Source organism: Colletotrichum lupini, chromosome 4 (assembly GCF_023278565.1).
Source record: "Colletotrichum lupini chromosome 4, complete sequence".
In the NCBI taxonomy this organism is placed as follows: Eukaryota; Fungi; Ascomycota; class Sordariomycetes; order Glomerellales; family Glomerellaceae; genus Colletotrichum; species Colletotrichum lupini.
Window position 1 is genome coordinate 5,808,829 of NC_064677.1, and position 18,263 is coordinate 5,827,091.

Sequence of the window (18,263 nt, forward strand, 5' to 3'; positions counted from 1 at the left end):
CCGCCGCATAGAGTGCTGCGCTGGCCAGAAGTTTGGCCTGAAGTATCTCTTCTCCCTGTCGTCAGTCGACCTCGAACAACCTGCCTTAAGCTGCACCGCCTGTGAGCTCCCACAGAGTTCGCGGTCAGGTACAACCTGCCTTCTATGCAGCTCGCCGAAGCATCGTCGACCTCGGCCGACTGGTAGCTACCGTTCTTGGCGCATATCAGACTTTGGCACGCACCGACAGCATGGGATCTTTTCACCATGGAATGAATTAGGACGACACAAAAGTCCGCCCGCGGCGACCATCCCACGCGAGGCTGTCGGCACCGTTGGCCTCAAAGAGGAAGTCCCTGCATGGATGGGAGCTCGAACGTCTGCCACTGTCTGTTCTCCGAACCTGTCCTGCAGGCATTCGACTCTTCAACTGACACGGTCGAGCCCTATCGGCAAGGGACGTTTTTGCACCTCACAAAGATGAGTTAGTTCTCCCGGCGGCACCTCGTCAACTACCCGTCGGGCATACGAGAGCCGTTGGATCAATTTAGGCCCCGGATAGGAGAACAGGAGAGCATTGAGACCGTGTTAGTACCTGTAAGGCGTAGGTATCTGGGCAATGCGACAAATTTGGACAGGTTTTGGCCCAACCCAATGGTTATGGTCCATCATGATTCATCGACCCTGGCACCCTGTCGATTTGCCCAAATTGGCATTCCCAGTCAGGGACCAACCAGGCATAGCAATGCCAGTTGGCAGACTCGGTCTCTGGCGTCATCAATTCAGTCATGCCTTGTCGTCTTGTCTCCATTCGAGTCCAGAACCTCTCGAGGATCGTACAGTATGACGGCTCCGAGCTACTGATCTAGAGCAGTAGAGTCGCGGTATCGTCGATGATGAACGCGCAGCAAAAGTCAAGACCCCGCCCTCGGCGCCGGCCTCGTCAACAGGCCGGAGTCTGGGCATACGGGGTTGCAGTTTACCCTGATCGCCCCGTCAGCGGCCCCGTCAGATTCCGCCGCATGCACAAATCGAGAAAATTTAGGATTATGAACAACCCGGTGTTGGTCATCGGACTCACTGTATTGAACCTTGGCCAGGTGTCGTGCTCGAAGGCGTCCGCGGCTCAGCGATGTTGGCATGGTGCGGCGCAACGGAAGATACACAGCTACATGTTCACACCAAAAACGGCCAGATCGAATCTACGGTTACGAAGTCAGAGAGAGAGAGAGAAGAGACGTTGGGGTCAACATGGCTTCACCGTCCCGAACGGACGAGTGGGGTTTGCAAACAGAGAGCAAGTAAGACATGAGCACACTCGAAAGAGAGACACAGAACAGATCGGGTGGTTTTTTTTCTGTCAGTCTCGGAGCGATTTGTCTGCCTGGGCGTGTGTCTCTCGCGTGTCTTCGTCGACCATCTCGTTCCATTCCTTGGGCCCATCACCCATGCAGAGCTTACTCAGGTTCGGGGACTTGTGAACCTCCACTCCCGAAGTCTCTGGAGGTACCGATCAGTCACAGTCACAGGAGCGGACCCGCTCAACCTGCCTTACCTACCCCTTGAAGGTTGACAGCAACATTGCGGGCCTTGTCGTCGCGCAACCCGCTTTCATGAGGCGTACACTCGGCTTGGTTCCTACCAAGTAGCGTTCCGTTCACGATTTGTCGAGTGTTCCCCGAGGCAAATGGTCCAGACTAGGCCCATGTCAACATACTCGCAGCATCATGTCATCTTTCGTTCATGATCAAGCCTCATTGCTTGGAAAGATCCCATCTCTTGATCCCGGCAGAGTTGTGGGTGACCCTGCTTGCTGGATATAAGATGTGGTCGGCTGTTCCGTCTGAGTGGGATCCCCCTACACCGGAGTCAGAAGCTATTCATGTTTCGAATCGGGGACCTTGATCAACATCACAGTTCTAACTCCGCCGACCTGACGTCGATACCTACTCTGCATACCTTCAGCTTCAGCGATCTGGTGTAAAGGATTCTTTTTTTAAAAAGACCATCTCGGCCCGGAAACATTCCATCGATCCAGACTGTTCATTACCTCCAAGGCAACAACATTACCTCTAGTCGAAATAAGAACCCCTAGGTCTCATCTTACACACCAAGATTGAAGAGAATCATATCTTGTTACACCAACAAGCAGCCTAGAAAGACAAGCCATCCACCACCACGTCCACACATGCTCTCCCGCATCCACCCGCCCGCAAAAGCATTTAAGGACTTTGGTGACGAATAAGAGAAAAAGGAGACCAAGAAGAACGAAAGGCCCCAAGACCCTGGATCAGCACATAGCACACAACAGGGTCGGCAAACAAGATCCGCTCGAGACACGTCCGCCATTCTGCAGTCAGCAATCCGCCGTATCAACAGCGGGAAGCAGCAACAAATAAGCCGTACTTTACACAAGCAGCGACCGGCTTGCAAATCAAATCCCAATCCCTATCCCTATCCCTATCCTCGCCGTCCAGTTCTCTGAACTCCGCAGCGGACTTTACCTTCTCGCGGCTAGCTCTTGGGACCAGAAAGAAAAAAGGCTGCTAGCGCGCTGCTACTACCAGCTACATCCCACAACTTGGCTACGTACCGGACGTACTTTTGATACACGACGGTCGCCAGTTGACCACACACACTCTCCAAATTGAGCACAAAACGGAACCAGGATCCTTCTTGAGGCCGTCTCATTTTCATAACTACTGGGCCCGCCCGCGCACTCGGACATAAAGACGTCGCCGACCGTTAATGCCACCCGCAGCAGACCAGGCCAGCGAACCCACACCCGCGCCCACGCCTACACCACCGCCTACCTATTCGTAAGGTACCTACCTGGTCCTACGAATACCTAACGCACCGCATCCGCACTCGCTCCAGCTCCAGCTCCAGTTCCAGCTCCTCCAGCAGCAGACTCTCCCCGACAGAACTCCCCTAGTCTGCCCTGTCTGCCCTCCACTGTACCCGTCGTACCGCCGTACTTGCATCGTAAAAGGTACGGGGCAAAGTACCGCACCAAAGCAACCAGCATCAGCACCAAGCACCCGCAACGCACACACCCACCCCCCCCTGCCTGTCCTCTCCTCTCCTCTCTCTCCTCAACCTCCACTGCTTGCTTGCTCTGCCCTCCTTAGCATTGCGAGCGACCGAACTCTATCAACCCCAAAAGCTTCCGAGGCCTTTTCCCTGTGCATCACATAATCTCGCGCGCGCACATTAGACGCACCCCGTCTACTCCCCGTCGTCTCCCCGTTGTTGCTCGACATTAATAATTTGTCTACGCCCTCCATCCCAGTACCTTGCCGTGCTTACTGTCCCGCCCTCTTGACCCTAGCGCCGCGGACTCTTGGCTGTGTCATCCCGACTCTTTTACCTTTTTGGTTTATTCTTCCTTTGACTGGGTCGACTTCGTTCTCGCTATCCTATATAGTTCACTTACACGCCTCTCACCTCCCTCACCCACAGACTTATACGCACTTTGCCCCTCGGTCTACATCAACAATATCTTCCTCTTCCACACATCGCCACACCTTATCCTTCCTTCCTACTACTACTACTACAACAACTACTACATACTACCCCATTAACTAGTAATCATTCACCACCACAATGGGAAGCGGCCTACCCACACCTCCCTTGGAGGACCAAAAACCCAGAAAGAGCTCCTCCAGCTCCAAGTCTATCAAGCCCAACCGCCATACTGCCAAGCGCGCCAGCCCTCACAACGCGACACAACATCACGATCATAGCCCTCAAGCTATGTCTGCCGATGGACGTCACAAGAGGGTATGGAAGGCTTGCGAAAGGTGTCGTATGAAGAAGACCAAGGTAAGCAGCACCACCACACCCAACCTCATGGTCACTCCCATCCTGACTTGGATTCCACTTAGTGCGACGGAGAATTCCCCTGCAAAAGGTGTAAGGACGATGGTCTCGTTTGCACCGCCGGCGTTCGCAAGAAGACGGAATACAAGCAGCTGCCCAGAGGCTACGCCGAAGTTCTCGAGCACACCCAATTCGCCCTCATTGCCACCGTCCATAAGTTGTACTCCATGGTTAGGAACCAACAACAATGGGACCTTGGTGAACCCGAGCTCAACGATAGAGGACAGCCTGTCATCCACAACATTGCCCAGAAGCTTGGATGCATCCGCCCGAACAGCGATATCGACTTGCCAGTTCACTCGGTGTTCCCTGAGGACGAGGCGGGCTTGGCTGAGTTGGCGCGCCAACTGGAGGAACAGCAAAAGGAACGCGATGTTGAGAAGGCCATGAAGGTCGAGGTCGATTCTAACTCAAGTTGCGAGCGTTCAGACCGCGCAAGCTCTTCCGACATTGATCACTCGGAATTCGAGGCCGACTACCGCAAAGCTGTCTTTGGCGGCCACAACAACCCCATGACCATGTCTCCGCAAAGCTTCTCTACCGGATACACTGAGTTCGACGTAGACTCGGTTGCCTCGCCCATCGATCCCACCGCCGCCATGTTTCAGCAAAATCAGTCCCCGCCCATGAACGCTTACCAACAATGGAATATGCCCAGACAATCAGCACCCTCTTCAATGGATCTCGCTCAGCAATTCTTCCAACATCCCGGCGCTCTCACCAACATGGACATGCTTAACCAAGGCCTGATCGAGTCAGAATTCGGCACCATCAAGCCTCACGTTCTTAACTGTCCGAATCCGGAAGTGATGATGGGAATGGGCGACCCGATGATCTACGGGGGCTATGACGGCGAGCCAATGCGACTGTAACCCCAACATTCCAGTCACTGAGCATTTCGAGTACGGATTATGAGTTATAGAGTTGGGGCTTTCGGTCGGGCCACGGCCATCAGGCGCACAGAAGACATTGGGGTCGTGGGATTTTGCGAATTTATGGGCTATTCAATGATACACCGCGAAGGCGTTGCTTTTTCTGGGAAAGGACCCTCCCCACATCTCGCGAGAGAGAGAAAAAGGCGTTTGACGGTTTTTTTTTTTGGTGGTTTGATTTTATGTTTTGTTTGGTCAAACTCGGATGAGGTTAATCGCCACCGTTCAAGGTATTTGGGGGGCAACAGTGAGCGGGAAACGGCCTTTAGGAAGAAGGATTTATTAGCATTGAGGCGAACGATTTTTCACGTTGCAACGACACCAAAAATCGAAACCATTGTATCAACTTTTTTCTGAACTCGTGTCTACTCTATTTCTTTGGCTTGTGTGATTTCCTCTGGGATGAGCTTTAGAGAAAAGGTTTATCGTACCGACCACCCCTCCTTTCAGAGAGTTGGGACGAGGACAAGCTTGCATAAAGCTGAACCGTGGGGGGGGGGGGGGGGGGGGGCGAGAGGTCAAAGTACCTCTTCCATCCCCCAATGTAAAAAAAACAAAAACAGATATACTCACAATAGCACCACTCTTCGAGTCAACAGAACTCTTTCCCCCCCCCCCCCCCTTCTACCCTCTTGCCAAGTTTCTCAACCAATGAAGTTTTTTCTGTTGTGGCCGTTCTTCGATCGTGCAATCTCTTCCTAATTCGGATTGTGAGACAAACAAGAGTCCGTGAGCTTTCTTCGAGCTCAGGTCGGCGAATGCCCAAAACCAAGTAACTCTGTAACCTCGTCATAAATCATTGTAATTTTTTTTAATTTTTTTTATTTTATTTTTTGCAGCTAGCTAGTTTGCCGACTGGCTCCTCCTCCTCCCCTTGCTGTAACCTCCCAGGTTTTGACTTCACGCGTGTAGAACTATGGGAGGGCATGACGCTGCAAAAAAAAAAAAAAAAAAAAAAAAAAAAAAAGACGGTGACAAGAAACTCTGAAAAAGTCTACTTGTCTCTTGTCTCACACTCTACTATGCTGGCACTACACTACCCTGACCTGATCCCCGGATATGGAACGAACTGCTACCAAAAAATTACCCTCTCTAATGTACGCAGTAGGCCGGCCATTGGAATCGGCGACGGCATGCTACGCTACCGTATCAGCGGGCACCCTGCGGCCTTGCCTGCCCTGTGCCCGCTCGGCTTGCACACTCTCTCTAGTCTCTAGGTATGCCCGCAGCGCAGCCCAGAGAAGAATCTTAAAAGAGCATCTTGGGTTTTTGTTGCTTACCAGGAGCCAGCTCCGTCGGTCAAGCCAGCGCCCGCCCCCCCCCCCCCCCCCAATTTGCCCTGCGAGCATGCCAATTTTGTTGCTCTCAGGGTTACCGACGCTGCGACCGACGCCCCGGAGGGTTTGGAGCGAATGCGACGCTCAGAGTTGCCAAGGGGATGAGCCACGGGGTCTCCACGTCACGACATATAATTCTCTCCAGGGGGGGAAGGTCGGCGGCGGACTAAGGTAAAAGGTCGTTTCTCGCCGCCGCCGAAGGGGACGGACGAACATCAATGAGACAGTTGCAGGGCCTAAAATTCCGCAGGGAGACAACTGTCAGAAGCCTGCTGCGCTGTTCTAGTCAGTGTCGCATCAGGTAGTAGTCATTGGGAGATGAAGATGGCCTCACCGTACCCATCGGCGACCTTCACAACCAGCTCCTGACACGATTGCGGCCTGCCAAATTCCCAACGCGACATGATACTTTCTTCAAGCTTCTGGTGGCCCCCACTTGGTGACTTGATCGACCGTACAGCTCAGCAGCCGTGCCAGCATCTCTCATGAGATTTGGGGGCCGAAATGACAGCGATGGTGCAACATGGCATGACTAGACAAAGCTCCCATGTTGCCAAACGTAGACTACCGGCCTCCTTTTTTGGTTTACTGCCATGTGAAATGAGCCGCTTGCTGGTCGTATATCGCATCACCACACGCAACGATCAACAGGTTCGAATCGGTGCGGACCAAACGAATCTTCAAAGTCCGCCGAGAAGGCGGGCGAGCAGTCGGTCAGGCGTCGTCACGCCCCTCATCTCTAAGCCACTTGGTAGAGTCTTGGTCAATTCTGGTTCTGGACAAAGGTCCCACTGGAGCATCCGTGATCCTTGTTGGTCGATCAAGGGGTGACAGGGGGAGGGTGTGTGGTTTCGATGGTTCTGCATCTGCGGCGGCGGGCTGGCAAGTGGCAGGGCGCAAAAGCCAACGGTCTGCGCAAAGACGCACCCAACGCACAAACCGCACACCCCCAGATTGTAGTATAGACGAGGAACCAACTCTGGCGGGTAAAGGCTTACTGGTGCAGGTAGGATGAGGATGAAGCAGGGTTGCTCCCACGAGAAAAAAGCAGAGACGAGTGAAAAATAAAAAAAACTTTTCCAAAACACACGACGGAAAACCATCTGAATGTGTCCGCCCTACGATATGCTTCGATCCCGAGAGTCCACGCCGCGGCGACCCACAGTGCATGTTCCACTAAACGCGGGAAGCTCAGGGCGCTGTTCATGCGATAATGCTACGTTTGGGAATATCAGGCGGGCTATGGCGCGGGTCGAGGGGTGATTCAGGTTGACCGTTAAACAGCGTTGCTGTCTATTGCGCATCACATACGGATAGTATACTCCGTACTTGGTGATTGATTACGGAGTATGGCACTTTGCGCGACAGAGAAGGGGGTCGCTAAGTGGTTGGAAATCGAATTATGATCCCGGCGTTTGTGACGGAGGGCGGGACGGGAAGTTGTAAACCCCGCGGTCCGACAGTGGATAACCCATGATGAGTCGATTTTTTTTTTATGAAGAACTAGTTCCATCGTCTTTGTTCGGGTCCGAAGATTGAGTGAGGTGGACTTTTGTTTTGCTTCTCTCTTCTGCCCCAGATAAGCCCGGGGGTCATTTTGCTGTCCACGGACATCAAACATGGCCGATGACAATGTCTGAAAGGACTCGGGCAGGTGTTGGCAATGACACCTTGTGAGTTCACGTGTTGGGCTGGGCGGATTGTCAGAGTTGGGTTGACGATGCTGGGGAACCCCTGGTTGCTAGTTTGAGCGTTGCTTTGGCCTTTGGAGTTCAAGGCGCTTTGTCAGCGGGCCGCTTTGGCTTTCGAATGGGCCAGGCCTCTCTCTGTCCAGGACGACAGGAAGTCAGCCTGTACGAAAGTTTCTGTTGACTTTCTGTGGTGGACATGATCGGCTGCCGTCAAAGTAGACTGCCCAACATGGGAAGCTTGTACAATGGCTGAGGCCCTGGGCCAGGCCTTGGGTGGGACACGTTGTAAATCTCCTCTCACCTGCACCGAGGAGAGTAGAAAGCAGGAGGTGTTTCCGTACGGATCGGTCCAAAGTGAGGACCAGAAGCCTCTCGGCCGCAGATTTCGGATTTCTCGCATTCGGGTTTCCTCCTCCAGACTTTTCTCCCCTCAGTCTCTGGCAATTCTATTGTCGTGCAGAATGAAAGTGTCTTGATGGTTCGTACGGGACGAGGGTATCCATTGCCTGGCTGAGTCCAGGACTCCAGGCAGTGGGTAAGCTCCGCTGTCAGAAGACAGCCGAAACGCAGTGATGGGGGGATGTTGGCTGTTCCAGTGAGATTGTTCCCTCCTATTCTGTCCTTCTCGACTTGTTCTTCTCTTTGCTCCATACGCAAGCAGCCAGTCGGACTGCAACACTATCTCGCCCCGTCCCACTCTGTCCACATTGTCGGGATCGGAGAGAAATGAGTACTTCGTACGGGCTGTTGATGACCAACCGTCAACGTGGTTGGTGGTACCCTGACAAGGGGTCCCGTATTTTAGGCAGGTGATCGTAAAGGATCGGCCGCTTGTAGTTGAAATTATGAAATGAACGCGGCTTTTGTGCAAGCCTCGGCAGCTCGCGGTGCCGAGCTGGGGGTCCATCGGGCCCTAATGCACATATACGCCGTATCTCCATCGCCGTCAGCGCCGCCATGGAGCGGCCGGGGTGTGGAGGGCCGCGGGCTTTCAATTTGCGCAATACCCATCGGTTTGGACCCGTCTAGTTGGGGGTGGGCTTTTAGGGTTCGAGGTTAAGAATATGATATTGGGCAGATTTGGGGGCAGAAACAAGGTGAAAATTTCTGCGCCCAGTCCATTGGTATTTTGGAATAAGGCGCGCTTGTTTGGAGAATGCAAAATGGATATGCGTTTGATTGGCGCTTGTCTTGGCTTGCTTGGTATTCTTGGAAACGCAGTCCGCGGGCTCGGAGCGCCGGTGCGTGACGACGGCCGAGTGCCAGAGAGTCGGTGTCCTCTAGGGTCCTTGTCTAATAGCAGCTTGGCATCAAATTCCGTCCGGCGAGGAGCCAAGACTCAGGACACGCCTTTGAATAGGTTGGCATCTGCGAGCGCCCAGTGAGTAGGGAGTACCAACCATCAATCGGTCGAGACTCAATGGCAGCCATTGACGATGGTGTAGCATCCGTCAAGGTATCCGTAATACCGTATGGTCACTATGGTGTACTCCGTATCCCCGTAGGAATGAACTCGTAAGGTCCAAATGGTAAAGGGGCTGTGGCGGGTGGTTGCGGGAGTGCACGTGAACTGTGTTCTCCCGGATGGTTTTCTTCACGCGTACATTGACCAAGGAATCAAGGATCTGTCAGGGCCACATTTCGCATTTGGCATTTCGCATCTTGTCTCCACGTCAATTCCGGCGTCGTGTGCATGCGTTGCCGTAGTGCACGCAGTAGTGTAGTCGCTGCCTGGCGGAGTCTCGTGTGTTGATGTTGATAGGTAGGCGATCCGATGGGCTGATGAAGTTCTGAAGTTGTGATGGAGGGTTGATGGTAGGTTGACTTCGCAGGGGCGGATGTTCCTCGGGTCCGAGGAGCTTAGCAAGGAAGGACTGCGCGAGGTTGCGTTGGGTGCAGTCTGTACGTACTATTCCGTACGGATACTGAGTACAGTATGTACTCTGCAGCCTGCCTGCAGGTGGGATCATGGAGGAGGTGCTTTGGTCCTTTCCCTCTCCCTACCTTCGCTCCTACTCATGGTCGTAAGCTCATATTCCTCCGTCGATCCTCCCGGGGTTCAGCTGCTGGTTTCGCCCGCAAAGGGACACAGGACCCTGGAACAGCTGGCTCGCTCTTGACCCATGGTGGTAGTGTACACCGTAAGAGTGTGCGCGTATTCCCGCATTAGTATCCGGAGGTTGGAGGAGCAGAGAGCCATCCTGCACGCCTCGTACTTTCCGAAACCGTCCAGCGCATATACCTGATGTTGGCAGGTACACAGTAGACCACAGGCAGTACTCACGCATGGGAACTACGGAGTTGCATCCAGAGAGACGGGTTTGGACTACGGAGTACGGAGTATGGGAGCTTGAAATGCACAGAACGCAGCAAAGGTCCATGATTGGCCCGGACAGGTCCACTTCAGAACGACTTTCAAGGTACGTCTCTTTTTCCCACCATTTGCTGTAAGGAGTATTCATCCAGAGTAGCTACTATGTACTGCACTCACCTCCAACAACTGACTCCTGCCAACCACGTTCACGGCCCTTTTCCTACGGCTTCTTCGACCAAGATTGCCTGCATACGTCGTACTTCGTACTTTTGCTCTCCTCTCTTTAGGCGCCAAGGCCCTGCCCTGGGCAATTAGGTTCAGTTGGCTGAAAAGTGGCTGAGCTGTGGCCCTATCCGCTTCCCCGCAACTCAACACGCGTATTGGCGTATCTGCCCATGCCTGTTCTGCTCTAGGAAACTTGGGAACGCCTCACCTATCTCGCATTCCTCGCATAGACCTCACCTGTCCTCGTTTTCGCTCTCGTGGTGCGACTGACCGTGGTCTTTCTACGAATCTGCGACCGATGCCATCGCTGTCAATCTCAGGCTATCAGCAAAGCCATGCCGAGCAGCCGTTCTCACCAACCATTGCACGATGCGAAGTTTACGAAACTTGTCGAGGGGCACTTCTGCCAGCCAAGGCACGAGTTCACTGCTTGTAGATTGCAGGCTATCACAATGTGGCTCTAGGTACTCCGGTTGGCACCCCCAGAAAACCAGCCCCAAGCAATACCTACTAGCTGGGCGAGCATGTTTTAACCTTGATTAGCTATTGTCGAATCAAGAGCTCCTCGCCAACTCCATTTTAACGTCTTGGCCGACCATTTGCCCCCAAATCGGGTGGCCGTGTCTCTCTTGGCGCTCTGCACACGCCGTATTGGCATCTCGTCATTCACCATAACGCTGAGAGCAGACATCGTTATGCTTTTCCCTGTCAAACCACACCACGACCACCATGTCATGCCAACCTCTGAACCCCGCCCTAAGCCTTGTATTCGTACCTGGAGGGGGTCTGTGAAATTGCACCGCTTTTGCGGCCTTGGGGGTGGTCTAGGCCTATGCCAATGTTGTTGGCGCAGCAATCTGGATTGAACAAGATATGTTGATACCTGAGTCGACTTCGAGTGACTTTACCCAAGTCTCCTCAAGTCTCTTCATGTTACTCCCCAGAATGGCACCTGTCCGCCATGGAAGAAACCCCCGTCGTGGATCTCCCCAAGGCTTAGCGCGATGGGCTCTGTTAGACGGTGTCACTACGCCAAGCGCGGTAGCGGAACGATGTCGACGAACTAACATCTGAAAGGTGCCTTCCTCAAAGGACCACCAATCGGTTTCATCTTTGAATCCCCCTTCACCTGATAATCAGATGACGGCCACAAAAAGCATCGCGCAATGCTCTGGACTGCGGAAAACTTTACGGCCCTGCCGTCCTCATATCAAAACCCACGGAAACCTTAACGCGGACGTTGCGATTATCGCAATATCGGGCTCCAGGCGGCCTATACACGCAAGACGCTGCCGACAAATGTATCCCATTTAGAGGTAAACCCAGTCTCAATAAGTGTGTCACCGGTGGTTATCTAATAACTGTCATTGTAACAGGGGCTTTCATTCCAAATATTGCCTGATATTGCCAAATCCGAGGCGCCACAGTCGGTCTGACAGACGAGAATGTTCCCCGTCTCGCATGGAAGTTGAGTCAGGTGGCGTTTTAAGGCCAAAAGTTCTGCCCACTCACCATCTCATAAGACACGACAATTTCTCGAATTGCAGTATTGGATGCTTGCAATTGCCTGCTTTTGGATTGGCATCGAACAATCCTACGCTGGATACTGGGAGATCGGCATCGCGATGTGTCACTGCCCTCAGTGATCAGTCATTGGCAGACCCGTGGCGTGCTAACAGACAAAGTCTCCGCACACTTGCAAGGCCGTGGTCACAGAGACTCCAAAAGGCCCGACGTCGCGTTGGCAAACTCAATGCCAGTCGTTTGGGTCACGCTAAGCAACGATTACTTCTCGTCATCAGCACCTTAATCACCTTTGTAGAGTTGCAATTTGCCCAAAAATAACGTTCGCTGTTGATGGACAGGGTGGAGGGGCGCCGGTTGAATCGCGAAGCCTGTCAGCTTACCAGCAGCAGGCAGTGAAATGAGGCTAATGCAGATCTTCTGCCCAAGTTTCAATAACAGGTGTACAGAGATTACCCGCCGGACGGAAGACGCGATTACTCAACCTATGGTATCCGTGCTGCCGTCCAGTCACCGGCCACAAAACTCTCCATCTTGACCAGAGGAATAAGCCAAACAGAGATTGGGGCTCGTTCAATCCCACGTCAGCAGCAGATATGCCTCCTGAACACAAGGCCACAAGTTTGATAAGAATACCGGCTTGATGGCGGCATCGTCTCTTCAACCTCAGTCTCATAGGCTGTTTGACATCCCAATCTACGCAGGTGATGGCGCTCGTCAACGCCCGCAGCTTGTGTCGTGCGTGTCACGAGGTTGGAGATTGATCACAGTGGGGAGGCCATGGCCTAGCCACAATGACTTGGAGTGAGCAACGACTTCCTAGAGTCAAATATTATCTTCTACCAACGCGGAACATCGCTGGATCTGGAGGGGAAGTGGGCTAATTACTGGTTCACCCTATGCCAAACTCTGAGAAAGCTTATTGACTCGAATACAGGCCTTTCAATATGTCGACAATCTCACCTTTCAAGAGAGGAAACCTAAAATTCAGACGAAGTTGGGGGCTACGCCTACAGTCCGCCTATCTAGCATTGAAGATCGAGAATCGGACCTGCCTCCGTAAAGGGAAGTGGGCGGGCGGGCGGGAGCGGTGACTGGGACTCGAAAAGGAGTTCAGTACGTTTAGAAAAGTCTATTCACGATGTTGGGGATTCGGCGCGCGCGAGTCGCGGTTCATCCTTTCTTGGCACGGCAAAACAGAAGTGCGAAAAATTGGCCACCCCGGTCACAACGAAATAGTCGGCGCACCGCCGTCTCCGTCTCCATGGTACAGCGCGCGTCAAAAAAAGGGGTGACGGGGTGGAAGAAATAAGGTTAAGCGGCAGCGATTGGGGATGCGACGTCGTTCACAGGGATATATGCTGGTACCAAGCGCGAGGCTTTTTGGCAAGCGTTCATTTGCGTTTGGATGTGGTTTATTCACATGGACCACGGCAGGGAATGGGTCTTTGGCCGCTTACATGGCTTCACGGCCTTCATCTTGTCCTATCCCCGGCCCGCGGGCTTGGCCGGGGTCCGGGGTGCGGACAGTAGGGTTTGGATTCTACTCCGCTTTTCTCGCGGAGCTTCGGTTTCGGGCGTATATCCGAAAGCCAAAGGGTCACTTAATCATCAAGGTAGCACCGTACCAAGGCAAAGAGGGTAGGACGACGCGCAGGAAGGTCCATCGCGGTGGAATTGTTGCTTGGGCTGGTGACATTGGCGCTGGGCGGAAGTTTGGCGGAGGTCTCACGCGCGGCGTGGAGTCTGTGAAGTTATTCCGAATCTCAAGGAAAAGTCGCCGAGTGGTGGTTTATTCTTGCGTGGTAAGCATAAGGTGGACTACACCATTCGTCCGAGCGATGGACGACTAATCGACGCCGGTGCAATCGTTGCAGAACGCGGATTTGTCATCTCACCGTCGCCGATGTGGACGATTACCACGGATTTTTCCCCTCAACAGTAACACACGGGGGCTCCCTGCAAAGCCCGATGGAGCTACGGTCTTCTGACGTGATCGAGTTCGTCGTACCTTACGGTCTCTGTCTAATTTGGCACTCGGGGTCTGGCAGAGGAAAGCTTGACAACGAAGGGGAGAAGTTGGGATGATTGACCGGTTCCCTCTTCTTCCTTTGGAATCCCGCTCCGGCGGCTACGCCCGTTGGATCAACGGGATCCCCTTCTCGGAGGACCATGAAGTCAAGAACCCACAAAGCACGGGGCAATTCTTGGGTAATCCCCTCTTCTTTCCCGTCGCCTGCGTAAGAGGTGCCGTTATGCCGGGTCATTACTCTTTTGGGCCTGGAACTCGCCATGAAAACCGAGGGCGTGGAACTGGTATCCTGGCGCGGGATGGCGACTCTTTTGCATGGTGAGCTTTTTCTGTGGTGATGGGCAAGGTGAGTGAGCAATGGATTACACCGCCCCCTCGTTCCCCCACACAACCCTTACGGGCTTACCATACGGGGGACCATCTTGTGTCTACGCTCACACACCACTTACCCCATATGCCGGCGAAGACCCTGAGTTTCTCAGAGTGAGACGGTGAGGGCTAGGTTGGGTGCTGCATCGCTCGCTTTCTTGGTCTTTACGGCGTTGAACCCCTTTTGTGGATTAGACCCGGATGCTGTTGCGAGGCTTCCGAACAGACTCTTGGGCACGCTCTAGCTTGTCTTGAGCTGAAGAGGCCTTTCAGCCTGACCGAGGTGCGGTTGGTGGTATGATACAAATGGCTGGCTGGAACAGCGAGTGCGGCGCGGCCGTGTCCGTTCTCGGTTTCGGTAAATGCCAAACCAACAACGTTGGTCATTTTTCTGCCCCTTCGCCCTTCCCCCCTCTCTCTATATCCCTCACCTTGAAGACGTTCTTGTCACTGTACTTGCGATCTACATCCTCATCATAATCTGATGGTTTGATGATCTGATGCCATGGTGCAGTCGTTTGCTTTGATGGCGGTGAAGCGAGGTGACAGTGACAGGCTCCTGGGCCCTACGAGGATGGAATGGAGGGAAGGGGACCCCCCTCCTTCGGGGCTTCCAGAGAGCCAGCCAGGACGATCTGCCTTGCCTCTTGCCCCCCTTCCCTCATTTTACCCCTCAATGGCAGGGTGGTCTTTCTTATGGGGTCCTTTGAGCTTGTTTTTGGAGATAGCTGCTAGCTATACTCCGTACTCCGTAGTCTTGGTTCGGTTCATCGGGTGGTTGGGATTAGGTTTTTGTCTGGCTCGGGTCTGTGGCACCACTGTCGTTGTCACCGTCACTGTCAGTCTTGTCAGGTGGGTGGTAAGAGTAGTTGGTTCCTCTTCTTTGACTCTGCATTTCTCTGTTGGCGTGTCTGTGGATACGCTTAGGCTAGACGGGCCGGTTAGGGGGACTGGACTAGACCGGGGCTTCTACTTGGTTCATGACTTGGCCATTAGAAAACGGTGATGGTAAACGTGACGGAAGTTGGGAGTTTACGGAGCTCGTTGACTTGACGTATTCTTGTTGACGATGTTTAGAAGGCGTTTGGGGGATGAGATGGCGGTCGCGTTGATGAAACCAGGCGATGAAGAGGGATCACCTGAGTGGACGGGTCTAGAATCATACCGAGACCTTCGGATTTCTCTAGTAGCTATGCTGACTTGTTCAGACATCTGTCGATGGTCTTAACTACGACTATTGATCCTCATCATGCTGGTTGATTGACTTACACGCCCAGACATGCTTAAACGTCTCCTATAGACCTTTAGCTTACAAAGATCATGTGGTATGAACTCGAGGAATATGCGGTCAGGCCTCTCACACTTTGCTGAAGGAGCTATTGTGGTGGTATGCTAGACGTGTTTCCGATACTCATAACCTGTGCAGTCGAAAGCTTGGGCCGACTTTAGCTCCTCAACTATCGTAATCGAGACCTAGTTGAACGCACAAAGGATCTCATTGTCGAGTACGTCGTCCTTTCGCTATGGTCTGCCGCGAGGCTTGTACCTGGTTGACTCTTGTCTTACATTCGCGACGACTCGCGTGCTTGTGTCTCTAGGGCGTGGTCTCCCGCTTCGTAGCTATGGCTTTGCTTAGTACCTCTCTGTAGTGTGTTTATAGGAAGAAACACCTTTGCTAAATGTGGATGAACGACTGTCCAAGTTTGTAGTTGCGAGTAAGTCCCTAGCCGCAGTTCAATGTATGCATGCTCTGATGCCGTGCATTCTTTACATCTAACGATGTGGACCTGTCAAACCAGCAGCATGTTACCCCAAGCAGAGCAACGAGTCTCTATTCCCTGAGAGGTATTGCCAATCATCGCATTAGGTTCTGTGAGGCCTGCGTCCGTTCGCCGAGAAGCACATTATGATTTCGTACCCCTAGGTATGGTCACATGTCATGCATCTGTGATCTGACGTGTCTTTCTCCCGTCGACAAGAGCTGAAGCGCCTTTCTGGAGAGACTTGAGGCTCTGATGGAACCAGCGACTCGCGAAGTTAGCTTGTACGTGCCTATACGGCTTTGACTGTGTCACAGAAACAGGTCAGATCAGGCTGGTATCTTTGTTTGTGAGCGCATTCGATGCATGGACTGACGTTGGGCTTTGCTGGTAGGAAACCAATGTTGAAACTTGAGAGATCTGTCTCGTTTTTTTTTGTCTGTTTTATACCAACGCAGAGTATTCAAAGTACTGAAGGTGTCTTGATGAAACAGAAAGATGCCTGCCTTGGTAGGTTAGAGACACTTGTTCAGCTACTCGTGGGGACTTCCAAATCAAGTCTCGCTCCCGATGACAACGTTTGCTCAACAAATCCAATTCATATCATTCGCAAAGCAAACTTTTTGAAGAAGAATCCGTACGCATGGGCATGAGGCAAGCGGGAGGTATCCGTCAATATTCCAGTGAGCCTCACATAGACGAAACAAGACTTCCTTCTTTTAGTCGATGATGCCGCCAGGTCCGGTGCACCAAGTAGACTTCTGGTATCTGACCAGCGATGTAAGTCATGGTATTTCTCAGTCCTTATACTGGAGACCACTACGTGACTAACTGACTGTATGTTTCCCCAGGACCGGAGACGCACTTCCAACCAACGATTCTGCCACCTCCTACCCGCCGAGTATCAGTATTAGAACCACAAGTGAGAGATCAGGCTCGTAGAATGTAATGATGTTTCATGATGTTTTGATTGAAAGAGCTAGGAGGATATAGGTATAGGCGGTTATCAGGTGATTAGCGCGTCCCATAAATGAATTACAGGCGTGAGGTTCAGGGCGTAAACCACCGTCAGCCTGATCCTCAAAGGCTTGTGAAAGACTACGTCACCGTCCGCTCCTCATCAAATCAAACATTTTATTGAACCCTCCTATATGTAAGATCATCATATGAAGGTTGTGTGTGTACGTGTAGGTGTGGAGCGGAGTATCACCGTTGCGGTGTCCGCGACAGTTCACTAGGGGATCCTGCACCTTGGATAACCACAGCCGGGCGACGACGAGCGATACGACATGATTTCAATTCATGACCTTTAAAGATGCTGGGTCGCAAGTAGTCCTGAGTCAAAGCGGCTACTTCTTTCCTCATATGACGACAACGATACACGGCGTGCGCGGAATAATCCATCGACCTCGAAGGCCTACCCTACCGCATGTCGACCGTGGAGAATCGAGTTTTGTTCATCTCGATGATGTTACTTGGGTGATACGAGTTTTTTTTTTTTCAACCTTTCCGTCTTCATGCAATGCGGTCGAGTTAGATCGAACTTCTCACTAGCCGGATACACCTTGTTCTTGTTTTGATATTTACAGTGACTGTTTCTCGACTAGACAAGGTCAAGGAGCATCATAACATCCCTCTAGCGCGATGACCGTCAGTTGGTGCCGGAAGGTTGCAAAGACTGGGTGGGCTATTGACGATCTTTGAGTCACAATGAATCAAGATTGGTATTGAACAAAGCTGAGCTAGTCGACTTAACTTACACGACTGCCACTCGCATCTTACTGGTTTGCCGTGCGTCTCCTGCCGTCAGGGCACCACCAACCTCTTCCCCACTAGGCCCGTCGCCAATGACATGAATGACTCCCTCTGCCCACAATGGCTCGATAGAGTTGGAATGTCAGGGGCATGGATGGAGGGGAGAAAGATGGCTGGTGTGTATGTTTCTCAGATGTCTGAATGACCTTGAGTAGTAGATCTCAGCTCCACTAGCTTGGAAATTACATGACCTATGGGCGATTCGGAAGACAACAAACGTGCTGCTTTCCTGCAGAGAAACATCGCATACGTATGTATCGTCTTCTGGCTTGGTGAAATCTGTGCCTGAAACTCCTATTTTTTCTGCAGGTGATCATCATTGGGCGGGTGCAAAAGCAGCCTCTCACCATTCCACGAGGTATGATCTCAAACCAATCATGAAACAATTGATGTACGCAAGTTC

General features: G+C 52.5%; 7 protein-coding genes across 7 annotated transcripts; 4 read left to right on the forward strand and 3 right to left on the reverse strand.

Moving 5' to 3' along the window:
- Window positions 1-3,585: 3,585 nt before the first annotated feature.
- On the forward strand, window positions 3,586-4,733 carry CLUP02_08826 (uncharacterized protein; the record flags this gene model as incomplete). The annotated part of the gene is made up of 2 exons (XM_049287807.1): window positions 3,586-3,762; window positions 3,867-4,733. The coding sequence occupies 2 exons, from the start codon at window positions 3,586-3,588 to the stop codon at window positions 4,731-4,733; spliced, it is 1,044 nt and encodes a 347-aa protein (XP_049144950.1).
- Window positions 4,734-5,815: 1,082 nt separating this feature from the next.
- Window positions 5,816-6,235, forward strand: CLUP02_08827 (uncharacterized protein; the record flags this gene model as incomplete). The annotated part of the gene is made up of 3 exons (XM_049287808.1): window positions 5,816-5,939; window positions 6,004-6,091; window positions 6,163-6,235. 3 exons carry the CDS (start codon window positions 5,816-5,818, stop codon window positions 6,233-6,235), a joined length of 285 nt encoding a protein of 94 aa, XP_049144951.1.
- A 131-nt stretch (window positions 6,236-6,366) lies between these two features.
- CLUP02_08828 (uncharacterized protein) lies at window positions 6,367-6,759 on the reverse strand (the record flags this gene model as incomplete). The annotated part of the gene is made up of 3 exons (XM_049287809.1): window positions 6,367-6,412; window positions 6,470-6,590; window positions 6,654-6,759. 3 exons carry the CDS (start codon window positions 6,757-6,759, stop codon window positions 6,367-6,369), a joined length of 273 nt encoding a protein of 90 aa, XP_049144952.1.
- Window positions 6,760-6,810: 51 nt separating this feature from the next.
- Window positions 6,811-8,472, reverse strand: CLUP02_08829 (uncharacterized protein; the record flags this gene model as incomplete). Its single annotated transcript, XM_049287810.1, has 7 exons — window positions 6,811-7,161; window positions 7,221-7,306; window positions 7,351-7,419; window positions 7,487-7,775; window positions 7,814-7,910; window positions 7,968-8,078; window positions 8,123-8,472. The coding sequence occupies 7 exons, from the start codon at window positions 8,470-8,472 to the stop codon at window positions 6,811-6,813; spliced, it is 1,353 nt and encodes a 450-aa protein (XP_049144953.1).
- Window positions 8,473-9,238: 766 nt separating this feature from the next.
- CLUP02_08830 (uncharacterized protein) lies at window positions 9,239-11,051 on the reverse strand (the record flags this gene model as incomplete). Its single annotated transcript, XM_049287811.1, has 11 exons — window positions 9,239-9,359; window positions 9,420-9,695; window positions 9,755-9,775; window positions 9,912-10,063; window positions 10,106-10,114; window positions 10,188-10,249; window positions 10,313-10,328; window positions 10,403-10,544; window positions 10,598-10,641; window positions 10,717-10,804; window positions 10,957-11,051. The coding sequence occupies 11 exons, from the start codon at window positions 11,049-11,051 to the stop codon at window positions 9,239-9,241; spliced, it is 1,026 nt and encodes a 341-aa protein (XP_049144954.1).
- A 38-nt stretch (window positions 11,052-11,089) lies between these two features.
- On the forward strand, window positions 11,090-13,829 carry CLUP02_08831 (uncharacterized protein; the record flags this gene model as incomplete). The annotated part of the gene is made up of 15 exons (XM_049287812.1): window positions 11,090-11,144; window positions 11,214-11,381; window positions 11,438-11,464; window positions 11,518-11,695; window positions 11,737-11,827; window positions 11,908-11,987; window positions 12,046-12,178; window positions 12,226-12,279; window positions 12,326-12,467; window positions 12,499-12,622; window positions 12,694-12,759; window positions 12,822-12,974; window positions 13,085-13,151; window positions 13,237-13,628; window positions 13,724-13,829. The coding sequence occupies 15 exons, from the start codon at window positions 11,090-11,092 to the stop codon at window positions 13,827-13,829; spliced, it is 1,836 nt and encodes a 611-aa protein (XP_049144955.1).
- Window positions 13,830-15,612: 1,783 nt separating this feature from the next.
- Window positions 15,613-17,338, forward strand: CLUP02_08832 (uncharacterized protein; the record flags this gene model as incomplete). Its single annotated transcript, XM_049287813.1, has 12 exons — window positions 15,613-15,672; window positions 15,735-15,827; window positions 15,884-15,889; window positions 15,946-16,000; window positions 16,085-16,130; window positions 16,273-16,329; window positions 16,369-16,394; window positions 16,544-16,623; window positions 16,769-16,825; window positions 16,897-16,946; window positions 17,087-17,153; window positions 17,237-17,338. 12 exons carry the CDS (start codon window positions 15,613-15,615, stop codon window positions 17,336-17,338), a joined length of 699 nt encoding a protein of 232 aa, XP_049144956.1.
- Between the last annotated feature and the right edge of the window lie 925 nt (window positions 17,339-18,263).